The following is a 16,397-nucleotide window of genomic DNA, read 5'->3' on the forward strand; positions in this document are numbered from 1 at the left end:
AACTTAAATGAAATCAACGAAAAGAAAAATATTTTATTGGAAACCTTTGTCCCGCTCATCTGCGAACAGTTCATTAATAGAGAGTTTCACTACCGACATTCTAGAACAAGACCCGCCCTTCCATCAACACCCTCCTTCCGCGAATCACAACGTCCCTCCCTCCCTGCCCCTCCTCCTCCATTACCCCTCCCAACCACATCAACACAGATACACAGTAAGCCACACACAGGCTTAGTTGTCAATATGACTTGAGACCGACAAGGTCATCTCCATTCGAGACGACAACTTTTAGTTACAAGTAAGTCATATGAGTTTTCTTTTCGTACATCATTTTTAACTTGTTCTTCATCCACTCATATATTCCTTTTTTCTCATTACAGATGTTACACGTTTTATACGTAGTATTGACGGTCTCACTACACTCCTCAGCATAGTGTTTTATTTAACAGTCGGCAAGATCTATTAGACGAGAGGACTTTGCACCTCAATGTGTTTTTAACTCACTAATCATGATCACTGTCACTTCACATCATTACGTTTTTTTAATTTGTTTGTATATTATGTATATCATTGTTTTACTACTGAAGATGGCCTTGAGATTAGGCTGAAACATGTATAGACTTTGCTTCATCTAACAGATGACTTGAATTGTATTGATAGGAGGATTTTATGAATTTTCTTTTGTAAAGTGATAACCGTCAATACGGAATGAGATTCATAACTTGCAATGGAAGTCACATGGCGCTAGGTTGGGCTGTAGGGTGGATGTTGCCAGACCTCCCACTTGAAACGCTGCAGCAGTCCTCTCATTTGGCGGGCCTTGTGAGGTGTTGCGTTATCGTGCAACAAAATCACACCGGTGCTCAATTTCCCCCGGCGCTTCTCTTTAATTGCTTTACGCAACCGGTGCAACGTTTGACAATACGACTCCGCGTTGAGTCGTTCCTTTCGGTATGAATTCCATGTGCAGCAAACCCTCCGTGTCAAAGAACACTGTCGCCATAACGTTACCAGCTGAAGGTTGAACCTTGGCCTTCTTTCGTTGTGGCGATGAGGGGTGCACCCATTCCGTTGATGTTCGCTTCGTTTTGGGGGTGAAGTGGTGGACCCACGTTTCATCGCTTGTGACGATTCACCGCAGAAACCCGTTGCCGTCTATGCGGCATAGCGTTGCAGAAATGCCAGGGAGGAATGGAAACATTGTCCCTTGTGCTCATCGGTGAGAAGATGTTGGACCCATCTTTGACACAGCTTACGATATCAAAGGTCCTTGTGAACAATGGCGAACACACTGCCATAAGACATGTTCAGCTGCGTCGCGATTTCTCTCAGTTTAATGTGCCGGTTCTGTCTAATGATCACATTCACACTGTTGACCTTTGCACGGGTCCTGGACGTTGCCGGCCTGCCTTCGCGATGGTTGTCCGTGATATCCGTGCGTCCGGCTTCAAATAGCTGACACCACTTTGCGATACCTTGCTGGGAAGTGGCCCGCTCCCCATACACAGCACTAATTTCACAATGAATGTCCATGCAATTCTTCCTTTTGGCCCATAGGAATCGGATAGTCACACGCACCTCATATTTGGCGTGAACGTCCAGTTGACGCGCCATTGCATTTGGCCGCTATTCACACAATACTACAAGAGACACCACAGCGACCTGCGTAACAGACATGTGGGCAGTGTCTGTCCCTCTTTCCGTTGTGCCCACATTTGGGACACACAGCGCGGTGCTGCGGAGCGTTAGTGCAACTAACCTTTTGATCCACCTACGTAGTTTCTGGAAATGTGTGGCATTGCGGGTCGGATCCACTGATTGTTTTAAATGTATATCCCTCCATTCATTCTTCATCACGTTTCCAATTCTGGTCATTGGATGATTTTGGACTTTTAAATTGTCATTACATTTAGTCTTTTGTACCATTAGGGGCCGATGACCTAGATTTTAGGTCCCTTAAAGCAACAAGAATCATCTTAAATGGAATAATGGCAGTGTTCACGGCTGTCTGCAGCCTGGTCATTCTAGCTCTGGAACTTTGAACTGTTAGATCGGCACTAGTATTTTTCTTTAAAAGTGAGAAAATGTGCTGTTTTTCATTTTATAGAATATTTCATATGGCAGCATTACTTTTAATCGTGACATTCATATACTGACGTCATTGTAATGACCTATGTTGACTTCAGTAGGGAACATGCATAATTTTCAAAAATATTTTTTTTGAAAAGTACACCAATGAAATAGTATGTAATCGTATTACTTTGTGGTAAGTTCCCTTGTTTTCTACCATTTAAAAAAAATATTTAAAAGTGCATTTCCGCAAGGCGAGTGAAATGGCCTCTGACATAAGCGGCGCGCTGTGCCATCACGATCCAGTACCGCATGCAGCTCTACCAGCCACTGTGCATCAGCCGTTACTAAAAGCCGATTGTTTATTATTCGTGATCACAAATAACTTCAAAATGACAGAAGAAAGGTTCAAAACAGCAGTCAGACAACCTACTATGTATAGATATCATTCATGAAAAATAGTGACTTCTGGCCGCAGAAATTCGTGGATAAAAAGCAAGTTTGTAAGTGGCATCTTTCATATACGTGCAATGTACTGTAACTCATAGTATTAGGATAACAACGAACCTGGATAGAAACCACATCACTTTCAACTTTTCCTTCTATACTGATTCCCATATTAAAGAATAACATTACATTTTCGGGCTTTCAGCATTAGTAAAGTAAGAAATCGGATTTCAGCACTAATATAAACATGTATGTAGCGTTGTAGTACCTGTCTGCCTCTGTGGTGTAGTGGTTAATGTGATTAGCTGCCCCCCCCCCCTCCCCCAGTCCCTGTTTCGATTCCCGGCTCTGCCGTGAAAGTTGAAAACAAATAGTATCAGGGCTGGAACAGGGTCTACTCAGCCTCGGGAGGTCAACTGAGTAGAGGGGTTTCGAATCCCACCTCAGCCATCCTCGAAGTGATTTTTCGTGTTTTCCCACTCCTCCTCCAGGCACCTAAGGCCACGGCCGTTTCCTTCCCTCTTCCTTGTCTATCCCTTCCTATCTTCCCATCCTCCAACAAGGCCCCTGTTGAGCATAGCAGGTGAGGCCGCCTGGGCGAGGTAATGGCCCTCCTCACCAGTTGTATCACCATACCCAAAGTCTCACGCTCCAAGACACTGTCCTTGAAGTGGTAGAGATGAAATCCTTCGCTGAGTCAGAGGGAAAAACCAACCCTGAAGGATAAACTGATTAAGAAAGAAAGAAAGAAAGAAAGATGATAGTACTTACTATAGATCTATAATCTATCATTCCCGAAAAAATATATATGGTTGAGGCAACTGGCCTACCCACTTCCGGGGCCCATGAAAGAGAAATATTAAATATCTTGGAGGGAAAAAGCCAAACATGATAAAGATAAAGATGACTTCATCTAGTTTTCATAAGTCGGGCTGAGTGGTTCAGACGGTTGAGGTGCTGGCCTTCTGACCCCAACTTGGCAGGTTTGATCCTGGTTCAGTCCGGTGGTAGTTGAAGGTGCTCAAATACGTCAGCCTCGTGTCGGTAGATTTACTGGCACTTAAAGAACTCCTGCAGGACTAAATTCCTGCACATCGGCGTCTCCGAAAACCGTAGAAGTAGTTAGCGGGGCATAAAGCCAATAATATTAATTACATTTGGCTTTTAACAAGCTGGAGCATATCACCCAAGAAAAGTCTCTTTGTGACATTTTAGTCGTTTAATACAGGAATGTCTTTGGGTGCTGTAACTTTTACTTCTTCTTTTTTTTTTTTTTTTGCTTTACGTCGCACCGTCACAGATAGGTCTTATGGCGACGATGGGACAGGAAAGGCCTAGGAATGGGAAGGAAATGGCTCTGGCCTTAATTGAGGTACAGCCCCAGCATTTGCCTGGTGTGAAAATGGGAAATCACGGAAAACCATCTTCAGGGCTGCCGACAGTGGGGTTCGAACCCACTATCTCCCGGATGTGAGCTCCCAGCTACGCGCTCCTAACCGCACGGCCAACTCGCCTGGTATTTTTAACCTTCGGTTTATTGACTTGGCTTGTATAACCTAAAACATAGGCTAAGTTGGTAATATTTTAAACACCAACATCACTATTTTCACCTGTTATTTATGTTATTTATTTTATTAATATTATTATAATTATTATAATTGAGCATTGTTAACTTATAAGACCCCAACAGACAAGCTTGGGTTTTGTGTAGAGATATACATTTGTTAAATTCACGTTGTTTTCTTTCATGCTGTACACGCCTATTTTTGTTATGTTATAGTATTTAGCTATAGCCTAATTTCTTTACAACCGGGCGAGTTGGCCGTGCGCGTAGAGGCGCGCGGCTGTGAGCTTGCATCCGGGAGATTGTGGGTTCGAGCCCCACTGTCGGCAGCCCTGAAAATGGTTTTCCGTGGTTTCCCATTTTCACACCAGGCAAATGCTGGGGCTGTACCTTAATTAAGGCCACGGCCGCTTCCTTCCAACTCCTAGGCCTTTCCCATCCCATCGTCGCCATAAGACCTATCTGTGTCGGTGCGACGTAAAGCAAGTAGCAAAAAAAAAAATTTCTTTACAAATGTAAGCTCTTCAATAAAGACATAAATAACTGTTGCATGCCAAGATAAAATGGTATAATTAGAGCTGTCAATATGGTTCGTAACCCCTTTGATTTATTACCTTGACATGGATCACCCAAAACATAGGTTAGGTTTGCAGAATACTTTAATAATCAGCATTAATTAATGCACTGTTTATTACTTTCATTTTCCAAGATGTAATTGAAGCATTTAATTAAAGCATCATACTTTAACATTTAAAGTTTTACCACTAGGAGAGCTGACATGGAAAAGTGATTGAAAATTCAAACAAATTCAACTTACGCTAAAATGATCTTCAAAAAATAAACTGTACACTTCTCCGATATATATCCAACATATCTCCGGCTCGCCAAAATCCATTTTTCCCTAGTTTTAGCGTCTTTGGAATATTTATAAACAATTTGTTTGGGTTGGTATGCGATTTGCTGTTGCACATCGGAACTATACACCATTTATAAGTTTTCTGCCGTACTGTCTGCGCAGGATTCATTTTAAGTCTAAAATATACCACTCAGATTATTATCCAATGTATAGACCTCGAATTTAACTATACCAGACGCTAACAAAGTAGAAATACGCAAAGTGTATCCTGCTTCTCACAGCACACTGTTATTTCATCTGCTAATTCAGTCAACCTGTACGATGGAGTCAGACCAATGAGATTGCGTACTTGCGTCACGTGACATTTTCGTACTTGAATTTAGATTTTTATCATGTTTGGAGTTAATTGTACATTCTGATCACATTTTTGAATTCTGCATGAAATTTTGAATCAGATTAGCATATTTTTAATTAAAACCCCGGATCATTCATGTTCCCTATTGGGAAAACTATAAGGGCAGTCTTTCTGAGAATTCCGTAGTGAAGCATGGGTACGACACCTAGTTATTTGACACAAATAGCATTGCGCTTCGCATAAATGCACGAGCGCTTGATGCAATATATTGATCTATACATTTGCTAAGTAATGGCATTTAAGTGCATGACAGATTCACACGTGTGGAGCCAGAGTTCATACTATTTTCGGAAGGCTTATCAGAGACCGATCATCTCGCTCGCATACTTCCTGTGATACCAATATAAATGGTCCGTTATTGGACATTATAAATTTTCCAGCTAGCTCATTCTTGGTTGCCAGCGTTTCGCCCTCGTGTGCTAGGGTGGGCTCATCAGTTGGTACCTAGCACACTTACCAATACGCTGGCTAGTGCATACCGTGGAGGCCACTGCGTAGGCTAACTGGAGCCACCGGCAGTGCCAATGCACTAAGAGACTTTGTCTCATCACTAAAAATTGATGCCTGCTTGGCCATCAGATGATATAGATGTTGATTCCCATAGGGAATCTGAAATATTTGTCCTGAATGAGCAAATTTATAATACCAATATAAATGGTCCGTTATTGGACATTATAAATTTTCCAGCTAGCTCATTCTTGGTTGCCAGCGTTTCGCCCTCGTGTGCTAGGGTGGGCTCATCAGTTGGTACCTAGCACACTTACCAATACGCTGGCTAGTGCATACCGTGGAGGCCACTGCGTAGGCTAACTGGAGCCACCGGCAGTGCCAATGCACTAAGAGACTTTGTCTCATCACTAAAAATTGATGCCTGCTTGGCCATCAGATGATATAGATGTTGATTCCCATAGGGAATCTGAAATATTTGTCCTGAATGAGCAAATTTATAATACCAATATAAATGGTCCGTTATTGGACATTATAAATTTTCCAGCTAGCTCATTCTTGGTTGCCAGCGTTTCGCCCTCGTGTGCTAGGGTGGGCTCATCAGTTGGTACCTAGCACACTTACCAATACGCTGGCTAGTGCATACCGTGGAGGCCACTGCGTAGGCTAACTGGAGCCACCGGCAGTGCCAATGCACTAAGAGACTTTGTCTCATCACTAAAAATTGATGCCTGCTTGGCCATCAGATGATATAGATGTTGATTCCCATAGGGAATCTGAAATATTTGTCCTGAATGAGCAAATTTATAATACCAATATAAATGGTCCGTTATTGGACATTATAAATTTTCCAGCTAGCTCATTCTTGGTTGCCAGCGTTTCGCCCTCGTGTGCTAGGGTGGGCTCATCAGTTGGTACCTAGCACACTTACCAATACGCTGGCTAGTGCATACCGTGGAGGCCACTGCGTAGGCTAACTGGAGCCACCGGCAGTGCCAATGCACTAAGAGACTTTGTCTCATCACTAAAAATTGATGCCTGCTTGGCCATCAGATGATATAGATGTTGATTCCCATAGGGAATCTGAAATATTTGTCCTGAATGAGCAAATTTATAATACCAATATAAATGGTCCGTTATTGGACATTATAAATTTTCCAGCTAGCTCATTCTTGGTTGCCAGCGTTTCGCCCTCGTGTGCTAGGGTGGGCTCATCAGTTGGTACCTAGCACACTTACCAATACGCTGGCTAGTGCATACCGTGGAGGCCACTGCGTAGGCTAACTGGAGCCACCGGCAGTGCCAATGCACTAAGAGACTTTGTCTCATCACTAAAAATTGATGCCTGCTTGGCCATCAGATGATATAGATGTTGATTCCCATAGGGAATCTGAAATATTTGTCCTGAATGAGCAAATTTATAATACCAATATAAATGGTCCGTTATTGGACATTATAAATTTTCCAGCTAGCTCATTCTTGGTTGCCAGCGTTTCGCCCTCGTGTGCTAGGGTGGGCTCATCAGTTGGTACCTAGCACACTTACCAATATGCTGGCTAGTGCATACCGTGGAGGCCACTGCGTAGGCTAACTGGAGCCACCGGCAGTGCCAATGCACTAAGAGACTTTGTCTCATCACTAAAAATTGATGCCTGCTTGGCCATCAGATGATATAGATGTTGATTCCCATAGGGAATCTGAAATATTTGTCCTGAATGAGCAAATTTATAATACCAATATAAATGGTCCGTTATTGGACATTATAAATTTTCCAGCTAGCTCATTCTTGGTTGCCAGCGTTTCGCCCTCGTGTGCTAGGGTGGGCTCATCAGTTGGTACCTAGCACACTTACCAATACGCTGGCTAGTGCATACCGTGGAGGCCACTGCGTAGGCTAACTGGAGCCACCGGCAGTGCCAATGCACTAAGAGACTTTGTCTCATCACTAAAAATTGATGCCTGCTTGGCCATCAGATGATATAGATGTTGATTCCCATAGGGAATCTGAAATATTTGTCCTGAATGAGCAAATTTATAATACCAATATAAATGGTCCGTTATTGGACATTATAAATTTTCCAGCTAGCTCATTCTTGGTTGCCAGCGTTTCGCCCTCGTGTGCTAGGGTGGGCTCATCAGTTGGTACCTAGCACACTTACCAATACGCTGGCTAGTGCATACCGTGGAGGCCACTGCGTAGGCTAACTGGAGCCACCGGCAGTGCCAATGCACTAAGAGACTTTGTCTCATCACTAAAAATTGATGCCTGCTTGGCCATCAGATGATATAGATGTTGATTCCCATAGGGAATCTGAAATATTTGTCCTGAATGAGCAAATTTATAATACCAATATAAATGGTCCGTTATTGGACATTATAAATTTTCCAGCTAGCTCATTCTTGGTTGCCAGCGTTTCGCCCTCGTGTGCTAGGGTGGGCTCATCAGTTGGTACCTAGCACACTTACCAATACGCTGGCTAGTGCATACCGTGGAGGCCACTGCGTAGGCTAACTGGAGCCACCGGCAGTGCCAATGCACTAAGAGACTTTGTCTCATCACTAAAAATTGATGCCTGCTTGGCCATCAGATGATATAGATGTTGATTCCCATAGGGAATCTGAAATATTTGTCCTGAATGAGCAAATTTATAATACCAATATAAATGGTCCGTTATTGGACATTATAAATTTTCCAGCTAGCTCATTCTTGGTTGCCAGCGTTTCGCCCTCGTGTGCTAGGGTGGGCTCATCAGTTGGTACCTAGCACACTTACCAATACGCTGGCTAGTGCATACCGTGGAGGCCACTGCGTAGGCTAACTGGAGCCACCGGCAGTGCCAATGCACTAAGAGACTTTGTCTCATCACTAAAAATTGATGCCTGCTTGGCCATCAGATGATATAGATGTTGATTCCCATAGGGAATCTGAAATATTTGTCCTGAATGAGCAAATTTATAATACCAATATAAATGGTCCGTTATTGGACATTATAAATTTTCCAGCTAGCTCATTCTTGGTTGCCAGCGTTTCGCCCTCGTGTGCTAGGGTGGGCTCATCAGTTGGTACCTAGCACAACTGATGAGCCCACCCTAGCACACGAGGGCGAAACGCTGGCAACCAAGAATGAGCTAGCTGGAAAATTTATAATGTCCAATAACGGACCATTTATATTGGTATTATAAATTTGCTCATTCAGGACAAATATTTCAGATTCCCTATGGGAATCAACATCTATATCATCTGATGGCCAAGCAGGCATCAATTTTTAGTGATGAGACAAAGTCTCTTAGTGCATTGGCACTGCCGGTGGCTCCAGTTAGCCTACGCAGTGGCCTCCACGGTATGCACTAGCCAGCGTATTGGTAAGTGTGCTAGGTACCAACTGATGAGCCCACCCTAGCACACGAGGGCGAAACGCTGGCAACCAAGAATGAGCTAGCTGGAAAATTTATAATGTCCAATAACGGACCATTTATATTGGTATTATAAATTTGCTCATTCAGGACAAATATTTCAGATTCCCTATGGGAATCAACATCTATATCATCTGATGGCCAAGCAGGCATCAATTTTTAGTGATGAGACAAAGTCTCTTAGTGCATTGGCACTGCCGGTGGCTCCAGTTAGCCTACGCAGTGGCCTCCACGGTATGCACTAGCCAGCGTATTGGTAAGTGTGCTAGGTACCAACTGATGAGCCCACCCTAGCACACGAGGGCGAAACGCTGGCAACCAAGAATGAGCTAGCTGGAAAATTTATAATGTCCAATAACGGACCATTTATATTGGTATTATAAATTTGCTCATTCAGGACAAATATTTCAGATTCCCTATGGGAATCAACATCTATATCATCTGATGGCCAAGCAGGCATCAATTTTTAGTGATGAGACAAAGTCTCTTAGTGCATTGGCACTGCCGGTGGCTCCAGTTAGCCTACGCAGTGGCCTCCACGGTATGCACTAGCCAGCATATTGGTAAGTGTGCTAGGTACCAACTGATGAGCCCACCCTAGCACACGAGGGCGAAACGCTGGCAACCAAGAATGAGCTAGCTGGAAAATTTATAATGTCCAATAACGGACCATTTATATTGGTATTATAAATTTGCTCATTCAGGACAAATATTTCAGATTCCCTATGGGAATCAACATCTATATCATCTGATGGCCAAGCAGGCATCAATTTTTAGTGATGAGACAAAGTCTCTTAGTGCATTGGCACTGCCGGTGGCTCCAGTTAGCCTACGCAGTGGCCTCCACGGTATGCACTAGCCAGCGTATTGGTAAGTGTGCTAGGTACCAACTGATGAGCCCACCCTAGCACACGAGGGCGAAACGCTGGCAACCAAGAATGAGCTAGCTGGAAAATTTATAATGTCCAATAACGGACCATTTATATTGGTATTATAAATTTGCTCATTCAGGACAAATATTTCAGATTCCCTATGGGAATCAACATCTATATCATCTGATGGCCAAGCAGGCATCAATTTTTAGTGATGAGACAAAGTCTCTTAGTGCATTGGCACTGCCGGTGGCTCCAGTTAGCCTACGCAGTGGCCTCCACGGTATGCACTAGCCAGCGTATTGGTAAGTGTGCTAGGTACCAACTGATGAGCCCACCCTAGCACACGAGGGCGAAACGCTGGCAACCAAGAATGAGCTAGCTGGAAAATTTATAATGTCCAATAACGGACCATTTATATTGGTATTATAAATTTGCTCATTCAGGACAAATATTTCAGATTCCCTATGGGAATCAACATCTATATCATCTGATGGCCAAGCAGGCATCAATTTTTAGTGATGAGACAAAGTCTCTTAGTGCATTGGCACTGCCGGTGGCTCCAGTTAGCCTACGCAGTGGCCTCCACGGTATGCACTAGCCAGCGTATTGGTAAGTGTGCTAGGTACCAACTGATGAGCCCACCCTAGCACACGAGGGCGAAACGCTGGCAACCAAGAATGAGCTAGCTGGAAAATTTATAATGTCCAATAACGGACCATTTATATTGGTATTATAAATTTGCTCATTCAGGACAAATATTTCAGATTCCCTATGGGAATCAACATCTATATCATACTTCCTGTGAGGTAATAGATGTGTATCTTTTAGCCTTGTAGCCTCATAACAAGTCTGATTTTGAGACAGTAAGTGTTATAAAAATATCATAGTACTGTATTGCACAAGACATGTAGAATAAGCAGTTTTGACCAATTGTATCTCCTGATTTCTCCTTGTTTTTCCTGATTTTCATATCAAAATCTCCTGATTTTTGGTTTTGTAAAGTTCGCAGGTATGCTGTATATACTGAATCCTGAATAAAGACTAGCCAGCTATATGCATTGACTGTGTTGTGATTGAAGAATTAAGTTCTGATTGGTGTTTATTGTTTTAAATGTGATACTGATGGTATGCTTTAAGGAGTTCGAAACTTGGTAAATCAATGGATTATTATAGGTGAAGGTGGCGAATTTAGATTTTTTTAGGTCTGTCGGGAATGAGATTTGTTGATAGTTTAAGTTTGACCTTGTTAATTAATCGGTTGATCATTTGAATTTTATATCCGCTTAGTTACGCCAATATACTTAACCTCTTAACTGGGCATGACGTATATATTCATACGCTGAATGCTACAGGGTAATGGGCATGACGAATATATACGTACTCGTCTTTTACTGCGAATATCTCCTGGGTATGACGAGCTACTTTGCCGCGTCGTGTATTGTCATCTTAATTGATGCTTTTCCTGCTCGATGACAGCAAATATCACGTCATGCTTCTTGAAGCTTTTGTTTTTATTTTACAACTGTGCAGTGCTACTTGTCCTGCAGTGGGCTGAATACGGCAGCATCTAATTCAAAGCATAAGTTCGAAACGCTCAAAGAAGAAGAGATTATTCAACACATAGAGAATGATTGTGACGATTTATCTTCTCAGAAATCCATAGATGAGTTTGATGCAGATAAAGGCGAGTCTGATAGTGAAAGTGGTTCAGAGAATGAGAATGAAGAACAAGATGAACAACATGGCGAATCGGATAAAGGCGAAGTGCTAGACATGTTTCAACCTTTCCCGCCACGTGGTGTTTTACGTCAAAAATTTGTATTTTCTGGTGCTAGTGGTGTAAATGTGGACTTCGACGATGAATCCAATATGTTGGAATATTTTGAACAGATCATAGATGATATGTTTCAACTTATTGCCGAACAGACCAACGTGTATGCTAAACAGATTTTAGAAGCCAATCCGAACGTGAAACCATGGTCACGAGTGAGAGATTGGGTGGATACAAATCCAACTGAGAAAAAAATCTAATTGGACTTCTAATGCTGCAGGGGATAGTTCATAAGCCAGAAAACAGTATGTACATCTCAAAACGGGAAAATATCGCAATCCCTTACTTTTCGAAAATTATCTGAGACAAATCATTGCAGTTCTAGTGAGGCAAGTGACGTAACTGACCGTGAAGTTAATGTAAAATCTTTCACAATGTCACTAGCATGATGTGTAATTCGTAAATGTTCCTTTCTTTTATTTATTTTATTTTTAGGTGCTAACATGAAAAAAACACTCAAATTTCAACCAGGTAAATGACCTTGCAGTTAATGAAAAGTGGTTCAGAATGTCACATGCATGATACGATATTTATAAATATCCCTTGCTTTTATTTATTTCAACTTTCAGCTGTAAAATATGGACCAAACTCTCAAATTCCAACCAGGTAAATGAACTTGCAGTTAATGTATAAATGGCTGAACATTTCTCTAACATTAAAATTAATTAATTCAAACTCCTTATTTTACTTTTTGTACCACATATTAATGATATTACTAACTTTTCTGCCATCCTGCCATGTAACAACAATCTGCTGCAAAAATACACAGGGCAGGTTACACCAAGCACATCAATAATACCCAGTTAAGAGGTTAAGTTCTATTTTGAGATTTTTGGGTGAAAGAGGGATTTTTAATGCTCTGTAAATTTAGCTGTAAAAAGTCTGTTTATGAGAATTGGGGTGTAATGAAGAGTTTTTAATTGTTATTGAAGAATGGGTAGGTTTTCTAAATATTTGGAAATCAAAACTATTGTTGATTACGTGTTGCAGTAATGTCTAGAAAATTTATGGAACCATTGACATCATCTTTGAACTTTATATTTTGATCAAGCATGTTTATAAAATCTAAAATGTTGTCACTTTTGAGCTCTTTATCGATTATTACGCAGTGGCCTCCATGGTATTTACTAGCCATGCGTCTTAGTGGGTGTGCTGGGTACCAACTGATGAGCCCAATGTAGCACATGGGGGCGAAACGCTGGCAACCAGGAATGAGTTAGCTGGAAAATTTATAATGTCCAATAATGGACCATTTATGTTGGTACTATAAATTTACTCATTCGGACAAATATTTCAGGTTCCCTATGAGATTCAACATCTATTAACATACGGGTTAGTCGAGCAGCTAATCTTACTCCCAAGTTTTCCCAGCCTAAAGTTCCCAATATTTTTGTAATTCTTTATTGTTTTGTCAGAAATTGTGCTGGTTTCTTTTGGGTCTTCCAGTTCTTGTAGAGTACTGCTGGTGTTAGTTATACATCCTATGCCAAGGGGATAGTCTCTCGCTTCCATATGCATTGCAGCACAGTACGACGACCCCAACCCTTGTACAATTTCCCGACTGGCACTTCTCTCCTTTAAAGCCATAAGTTCACTTGGGCTTGGCATTAAAAGAAACAATAGTTTCATTGGCATTGACAATATCGTTCGGTGCGTATGAACTTATTATATGAGGCACGTTTTTTTTTCTCCAGCTATCAGCATTGTCATTGTTTGCATATTATGCTTCTCTGCACACTGCCTGCTATGTGATACTGTGGAGTTCCTTACTACTCAAGTCTCCTATATCTTGCTAGAATCTAAAAATTGAGCTTCACTGAAATAACCATTTCTGAACCCCAAATCCTTATCAGACAGTTAATTTTGCAAACGTGTTTAATATAAGGGGAAGTCAAATAAAAACCGAACACCTGCCATAACTCTCTTTCTGCATGAAAGTTGGTAACACTGTTATGAATCAATACCACCATCGCTGTGGTAGAACTGCATAGTGACAATTCACAGGTGCACGCAGTTGTTGGATTTTGTCTTTGTTGCGCGGACTGGTCTAGTGTGTTCGTCCAGCTGTAGACGTGGAGGCAAGCAAAGAAAAGCCGAGAAGTGTGGTTCGTTTTCTGGTGGCAACCAGCAAAATATTTTCACATGCATTTCTAGGAAGATTAAGACATTGCAGGGCCTGTTCGGAAACCCTCATTCCCAAGGATAGATCTAGATGTCAATTGATAATAGTTGCCGGGCTCTTTCTGGCTTTTGTAAGTAGAAAAAATTTGTGGGGAAGGATACTGCACCCAAAGGAAAGTCTGGAATGCAGTAATAAACCATTAATGGGGGACAATGAATAGTAATTTCCAAAGGTCAGCCCAGTGGGAAAAATACAGGCATTCCTTAAATGAATAAATAAAAATAAGAATACTTGGTCTTCTGAAGTAAGAAAATGACCATTAAATGCCAAAAGCATACCTGCCAACTTTCCCGATTTAAGCAGGAGACTCCAGATTTTGGACAGTCTTACCTGCCTCCTGATTTCTATTATTTCTCCCAATTTTAGCTTTTTATTTGGTGAACATAAAACATTCATTTTCAAATCCTGCTATTTCAGCTTTGTACGCCAGTAGCCGGAAGTTCTTCACTGATTGGCCGCTTTCAAATGAAATATAGAAGTTTTTTTAATACAAGAAATGCGCGCGAATGTGCGATGTTTATTGAAATATGTATATCGTGACTCGTGTATAGATTGTCAATCTCTCGTTCTCGGAGGCTGTATTCATTCACATCAGCCTAGTCTATTCTAGACTGGTCGCTAGATTTTGAGTATTTTTACTATTTTAGTGACAAAATTTCAAAGATAACGACTAGTGACTTTTCTAGAGATTTTAGGAGCCATTTGGAGAAAATCCTGGCAAAATTTTATTTATTACTTGATAAAAATAGCATTGCGTTTCGCATAATTGCATGGGTGTGATGTAATATATTAATCTATGCGTTTGGTAAGTAATGGCATCTAAGTGCATGACTGATTAACACATGTGGAGCAAGTGTTCATACTATTTTTGGAAGGCTTATCATACCGATCATCTTGCTCGCATACTTCCTGTGAAAGAATAGAGATGTGCAATTTTTAGCCTTGTAGCCTCGAATAGCAAGTCGGGTTTTGAGACAGAGCGTTATAATATATACCTTTGTACTCCTGTATTGCACAAGACGTGTAGAATATCCAGTTTTGACCAATTGTATCACCTGATTTTCATATCAAAATCTCCTGATTTTTGGTTTTGTAAAGTTGGCAGGTATGCAAAAATAACAAGGAATTGTTGTCATACCCCTCCCCGCCACACAAATTAATCTTAAACCCTTCAATTTTTCACAAAACATGTAAGTACAAAAGAAATATTTCTGGCTTACCAGAAAAGTGTGCAATTTCATCAGAATCCTAGCCATAGTGATACCAGCAGTGGTGACTTTTCTGCTTGCTGAAAAGGTTATCAATTTGCTCATTAGCCAAATTCTTTTCTGTTACAGGAAAAGCCTCAGCTCCTCAGGCCATGGATTGTGTTCACTGTGACACTTCTGGTCACGGAGGCCTTTATAATGTTTGGAGTGATGATAGTCTTGGCTCTCTTGGATTTGACCTCCTTGGCAATCTTTCTTTTTCTCTTTATTCTGCCATCAACAAGTAAGTACAGAACTGACACTCTTCTTGACCTAACTTGATATTTTATTTGCTTTATGTTTTATCAGATGTCCATACCTATAACTCATTCCTGTGGGTTGCATAGTAAAATGTACTGGAGTGTCTCATTGTCTCCAAGCAGGTTGTGTAATTGAGCGTACTAGACTTTCAAACAGACTTCCCTGCCATGTGTCCGCTAAACATAACTTCTTGGAAACAGTGACTTCTCTACGCTTCCTAGATATGACTGACATGCACAGAATGCTAAAAATACTGTTTTTATACATTTACTTACATTCAGGCAGCTGTCTGTTCTATCTAAGCACATTGCAGCAACATGGCTACACCTAACCTGTTGAGTGAAGAGGATATTTAACAATTAGATTAATATATTGACAAATGTAATGGTAGTGAGCTTGAAGTTGTAGGTGTGATAACGAAAATGGTGTGGGAAGCAGTAGGGACAGATGAACCTGAGGGAATTTGCAATACAGTATATTGCACAGCACAGGAAATGCTCATTCAGATACTGTCTCTGCTGTTAAAATATTTGGCCTACTTGGACAAAAACTGAATTTTAATCCTCCAGTTAATTTTGTTTCGGACTATGGGCCTCTACGTAGTTACATTAATATTCCAACAAATGTCAGTTTACCTTCCAATCCCATTCAGTGAAAAAGTTAATAATTTGTATGTCAGAGAGGCAGTATAATTTGCTGTCTAAATATCTTCATCCAGCGGATCCTGAAAATGAAATAAATTGGGGATTCAAGGTGAAGTCCTGCCTTTTCTGCATTACCAAGAAAAT

At 41.3% G+C, this 16,397-nt stretch overlaps 1 protein-coding gene across 1 annotated transcript in view; it reads left to right on the plus strand.

Moving 5' to 3' along the window:
* Window positions 1-16,397, plus strand: part of LOC136883088 (uncharacterized) — a 93,805-nt gene that overhangs the window by 73,023 nt on the left and 4,385 nt on the right. Inside the window, exon 5 of the mRNA XM_067155262.2 lies at window positions 15,439-15,592. Within this exon, the coding sequence (XP_067011363.2) occupies window positions 15,439-15,592 (154 nt within the window). The remainder of the gene's footprint in view (window positions 1-15,438; window positions 15,593-16,397) is intronic.

This window comes from Anabrus simplex, chromosome 11 (genome assembly GCF_040414725.1).
Source record: "Anabrus simplex isolate iqAnaSimp1 chromosome 11, ASM4041472v1, whole genome shotgun sequence".
Taxonomy (NCBI): Eukaryota; Metazoa; Arthropoda; class Insecta; order Orthoptera; family Tettigoniidae; genus Anabrus; species Anabrus simplex.